This window comes from Anopheles coustani, chromosome 3 (genome assembly GCF_943734705.1).
Source record: "Anopheles coustani chromosome 3, idAnoCousDA_361_x.2, whole genome shotgun sequence".
NCBI classification, from domain to species: domain Eukaryota; kingdom Metazoa; phylum Arthropoda; class Insecta; order Diptera; family Culicidae; genus Anopheles; species Anopheles coustani.
In genome coordinates, this window is record NC_071288.1 from 71,741,433 (window position 1) to 71,747,452 (window position 6,020).

At 48.6% G+C, this 6,020-nt stretch overlaps 1 protein-coding gene across 1 annotated transcript in view; it reads right to left on the bottom strand.

Moving 5' to 3' along the window:
* LOC131267965 (cyclic AMP response element-binding protein A) overlaps positions 1 to 2,671 on the bottom strand; it is a 111,984-nt gene extending 109,313 nt beyond the window's left edge. Inside the window, exon 1 of the mRNA XM_058270788.1 lies at positions 2,618 to 2,671. Within this exon, the coding sequence (XP_058126771.1) occupies positions 2,618 to 2,671 (54 nt within the window). The remainder of the gene's footprint in view (positions 1 to 2,617) is intronic.
* Positions 2,672 to 6,020: the final 3,349 nt, after the last annotated feature.

The window sequence follows — 6,020 nt, forward strand, 5'->3', positions numbered from 1 at the left end:
GTACAAATCGATGCCTGGGATGAACGTCGTCGGGACGAGGATCGCGCTCTTAATGACGCCAACGGCGAAAGGGGTAAAGGCTCCCGGCTCATTGCCTCGCGGCTAGACGTCTGGAGTCCGGAAAAGAGGTTCGGTCGGTAAGTAATTTGGCCGACTGCCGGTTGATCCTTGCGTTACCTGTCGAGGGTGGAATAGGAAGGTATTGCTTCCCAACTCCGGAAAGAACGCAGGAGGAAAATTACGTCCATGGAGAGCAATTGCGTACGAGTCTCGGACAAACACCCATCAACCCATCGAGCATATAATGAGAGTTCCAGCTGGTTCGGGATGTTGCACATAGGAAACAAAAAAAGGGCCATGCATTCAACCACACACACACACTCGACCACACATAAAGACATTGATGAAAAAAAAATGGTGGCATTTCAGTGATGTTTTTCCATTGACAGTCGCCCAATTTTGTGGGTGGCCAACACTGGTGTGGGGGCGCTGGGGTAAGGTGAGGGGGCCATGATTTCTATTGTAGCTAGCTGCAAGGCGCTCGCGGGCAACCGGGGCAAAGGGAAAAGTGGGGGGCGCTGTTTTTTTTACGATGACCGAGAGGAGATTAATCCAACGCCAGCACACTCTTTCGCTTTTCCCTTCTATTTCTCTTTCTCTCCCTCTCTATGTTGGAGTTCTGTTTCACTCGTTGTATTATTTTTTTGAGCATTACAGGCGGAAAAACTAACGCCAGCGGCCATCACGACGAGCATGCGTGTGTGTGTGTGTAGGGCGCGAGCGCCTGTTGCAAGTGCAATCAGTAACGGTTGGTTGGCTGCAGCTCTCTGTTGGGAAGAGAAGCGTGTGGTGGGTAGGGGGAGGGGTAAACCGGCCGGCAATCGGAATGAATACCGCAGTTCCAAAGTGCGCGGATGGGGAACGGGAGGGGGGGGGGGGGAGTTGAAAGAAGGAAAAAAACAAATGGGTGACCGCTGGGAAAGCGCCTATTGCCTAATCGATTTATATCTAACGAAACTCGGATGGTGGGTGGGTGGGTGGGTGGAACGGGCGCACCGGAAGCCACCGGTGCTCCATTCTATCGTCTCCATACACCCGAACACGTGCGATTGTGTGCGCCGGTGGACAATCGATTGGCCGCCGTGTCGTGCCTCCAGGCTTATTGCGGTTCCGTTTCCTTTTCCGACTTCCCCCCCAAAAGGTTGGCGCAACAAGAGGTTGGACGGGAGAGAGGAGGGGGGGAAGGAGGCACCGAAAGCATTCCACAAGGGCTCGTCGATAATTGCACACCGATGCGGGGATGGGGTGGGGGGGAGGCCGAACTATTGGACACACGATGGGGTCACACGATTTTACTTTCACTTCAACTGTTCGACTTGCGACTTTGGGGGTGCGTAAGGAAGGGAACGAAAAGGAAATGGGGAGGGGGAAGGGTAGGGGGGCATGGCTAAAGGAGAAAAGAAAAACCCGCTAAAGCCCGAGAAATGTCCAAAATTGATTAGTTTCGATCGAAAGTCCCAAATCAATCCAGCTCCTAAGGGGGTTTTCCGAACACCCAGTACTCAACTCCTGGCTTTCAGGCCAAATACGTCCGGACGTACGGCATGTAAGTCTGACCTAGTTCAGTGGGTGGGCTGGATTGGGGGGCGGCGAAGAAGAAGAAGAAAGACTGAACTGCGGAGTGAATAAAGCGGTCCGTCTTGAAGAGCATAAATCGTACAACACATGTTCTCACTTCGTTCCGGCGGCCTCGACGGTTTATGATCCCTCACAGTCTGGTCGCAATGTGTTCAGCTTCCTCAACTGCCCCGTATCGTCGGTCTCATAGTCTCCCCCTGGTCGTCGTCGTAGTCGTCATCGCACTTGACGCTGCTGCACATGTTTCAATTACTTTACCAACTCTCCCGGCCCAGGCTATGTGCAGCGCTCGGGCCGCCGGACCCGGAGGCAAATATTGTTTTATGCGTCCATCCGTGGTGCGCATACCAAGCAGGCCGGCATCGGACCCGCTCCTGCAGTCCGTGGTTCTATTCTAATCTCGAAACCATGCGCCGGCGGAACTGATGCAGACACAGGCCGAACGCCCGAACGCCCTCGAGAAAAATTGGCTGTTCCGCCGCAAAAAACGGAATGGATGGAAGTACCATTACCCAGTTTTAGAGCCGTTCTGTCTCGCGTACTTAACAGGTTCGTGGAGGAGTGTTAAAAAGCGAGTACATGCTATAAATATACCAAAAGATTGGCACTTCAAAAATATTCTACTGCTAAGTAAGTCTTGTAGAGCGTTAAATGACAAGTCAATGCTAGATCTTCTGGCAATATCGTGGAGTTCTTTATCTGAGGATCATTATCTGGATATCCAACCTGTTCGTTTGGACATTTATGTAATTCAAAGGAGAAAGATCGTGGACTTGGAATTAAAGTAATAAGGATCATTATACAAAATCACGAAGATTTAAAGAACCATCTGATTCTACCGATTCCACCTAGAGCCATGGCTAAAGACATCTCTCCACTATAATCTGACACCCAGACGTGAGGTTCCTATGGTTAGTTTACAGCCTCACCGGCGACCCGGTATCCATTTCAGATGTCCCTTTTCGGGACAAACACTTACCGCATCGAGATCGGTGTCCCAGATGTCCTTCAGGTCCCCGTCGTCGAAATCCATTGCGTTTAGGTAATCCAGCTTGACGGCCGTTAGTGGTTACGATCCGGTTGCGATCGAACGCAAAACACCGGATCCGGTACGGTTGTGCTGCACTACAACTGCTTCCTGCGACCCACCCAGCCAGGCGTCCGGGCCTGTGTTATCGCCTACCACTGCGCTGCACCCGCACTATCACCAGCGTTTTCCTAGAACTACTACTACTTCTGCGGGCGTGGAGCACCTTGGCACCCTTTCTCGGTGCACGGCTGGCGTTGCGAGCTTCGAGCGCTTCAGTTAGGTTAGATTGCACACTTGGATTCTGACTTTCCGTACTCCGGCACCAGAGGCGTGTCAAATACTAGGCGAAGTCGCCCGAGATCCTTCGATAAGGATAAACGGTTTCACAAACGCAACTAACACTTTAACACCAACCGGGGGATATGTAGATCGATCAGAACCACCAATTCATCAACGCACCGTTGTTGCTACTGACCGGTTCACGTACTTCGGTACACATACCAGCGCACTAAACACACATACGAAGCACAACCTTCACAACACAAACACACAAACAAATCAAACAAACACGCACGCTTTCTTCCGTCGGAAGTTGGGCTGAAGAAGGGTGAGGAGTGGGCACTTTTACTGTCGTGTTAGTGTGTGGGAGTAACGGGCCGTGGACGATGGCCTTTCTTGGCGCTGTGAGGAAGGAGGATGGAGGACCAACGTCTTGCCCGTTTTGGTCAAGTTCGGCGAGCGATTCCGGTTCCGGTTGTGGATGGGGAGAAGTCGCTGATCCGTCGCGCGAAACTTTCCAAGACGCCACGGGGGGCGGGGGAGCGATGGAGCTTTTCGTTAAGTTCAGTTCTTCGTTCTTATAGCACTCTCACACCACTTAGGTTGAACACTTTTTTTGGGGGTATCAATCCAGCAAACTTCGCAAAATCTCAGTGGGGCGTTCTAACCTACTCGACGGGTTTTTTTTTTATAATAGGTTTCCACCGCGCTAATTAGCTCTAATTATGTTGCGCTTTTTTCCTCATTCCACAGCTTCTCACCACCTGTTTCTTCTGCATCGGCAAGCACGCGCGTCCCAATATCTGAAGCCGGCATACAAGAGCACACGAAAGGCGAAAAGATGCGCGGTTGAGGAATGGATCGCCAAAGGCTTCCGGCGCGATAGTGAAACTGGCTCGAGTCCAGACTTTGCAGCACGCAAGACTTCACGCTGCGAATTCCACCAAAGGAATCAATTTCTCGGCGAACTACAAATTCTTGCCAATAGATCTGGAGAGGTGCCTTTAACTTCTGGATCTCAGGCACGGTCTACTGCGTGAATCGCATGAGCAAAAAAACCACTTGTTGATTCAAGTAGGCCTCCGCGATTTCGCAGAGTACGCTGAAGCCGCAAGCGACAAATCAAAGGAAGCCGGTCCAAAATGCTTTGGAGAAGTTGACTGCTGCGTCGGGCACAAACTGCTGGGTTTTTGATGATCAGCGTTCCGATTCAAGTCTCCTCCACTCTTTTTATTCTATTCTTCTTCTAAACACAAAGCATTCAGGGCGGTAACGCTGTGGTGCCACAATGATTGTGGTTATCAACATAAGGCAGGACCAGGGAAGCAGTCACCAACTTTGTCGCAGTAGTCCGCTTGGCGGGGCGTCGACACTTTCCGGTGCTTTACGCACTCGCACACTGCTTGTGAGGAGTAGTCTCGCCGTCGTCGTTCCCGGCCTCCGGGAAGTTGATTATCTCGCACGCAACGGTGGTTCACTTTTGCTCGATGGCAAAGAACACTGGAACACGCTTATTCTTTCACTTCCGACACTTCCATATGTGTACACTTTCCCCGCGTGGCAAGTAATTTTGCTTTAACAGATGATTTTTCAAACCTTCAAAGTACTAAACTTCACAGTATGGAGTACCTTGTAGACTCCGTTCGGTTCACTGGCTTTCCTTTTTGAGGGTACACTAAGCAAGTATTGCACCAAAACTATTTTTTTCACGTGCTACTTGTTACCATATGCGCCGGTATACTTTACTTTTTTAACTTACTTTAATAACTTTTTTCTAGCCAATTTTGCGTAATTTATTTGAACCGGTGTTTCTCCCCTAACTGCTCTCTGATGCATGAGAAATTTCTTCGTCCTCCGCGCGCCAAGCTAAATCGAACCGAACTGGTCAGCTTTCGCAGTTGAACTAAACGGATGAAGCTTCGAGCTTCGAGCGAGAAGCTACGCTTGCCGGGCAAGTACATCAATTGCAAGTGGTATTTTTAAGCCGGAGTAACAAATTTGTTGATAATTTCATGATCGCCTAACCGATTTTCGCATGTGACCCCTCAAATGAAAGGTCTTTTCAAAACACACAACTTTGTCGAAGTTAAGATTTTTCCATCGTTTTTAGTTTTTGAGGAAATTAATGCTACGTATGTGAATATGTGTTGGTTATTGGTTCACCGGGCGGGGGCAGGGGAAGAGCGTGGAAACTAGATTCGAACATGATGATTTCGAACAACGCTCCAGCCAATCAGCGGCTCGCTTTTTCCGTTCATCCGTGTTCATCCGCGCGTCGGGGCGTTCATGCGATTGTTTATATATTGCTGTTTCGTTCACATTTTGCCAACCGGCTTGTTGGGCGGAAAGAGACAGCTCTTTGCATCGACGCTTGAATCAAGTTCGGGTGAATTACAGCAATTTTCAGTTATGGTGGCGACATTCCAAAACCATTTCGAAATTATAATTTCATATATAAATTATTTAGAATAAATTCTACTCTTGGATTACAGACACATTTTTGTGAGAATATCATTTGGGTTAAGATCTTTTTCATGAAGCAACACCAATGATGAAGATTTGTTTCGTTTTTCTGTGTATGTTGTTCAGTCTCTTATCGTTCCTTAAAAATAGCAAATCTACAAGTTCAACACGTGTTTGAGCAATTTAAATGCAGTTATGCCAAGATTAAATAAGGGGTAATACAGGAAAGATTCTAATGATCACCAACCAAAAGGACCTTGGTGGACAGGACTGTTGCAGCTTGTAATTATACACCAACCAAACTCTGATCTGCTCTGTTTAAAATATTAGAATTTCCCATCAACCGCGGTGCAATAACAAACATTCCGGAACGACCACAATTTCCGCTTTCTCTGATAATTTCGAGGAATTTTATCACATTGACACAAATAGCCGCCCGTTCCTTCCATTCTCGCATCCGTAATCGAATGTGATATCGTCGTAAAGATGCATGATAAAGCCCTTCAATTTGTGCACCGTACATTATGGCCCGCCAAAAAAAAAAAAGAAAAAAAGCGCGATAAGGACATCCGCCGTAACGGTGCGTATGTAGGTTTTCGGACGTGGACGT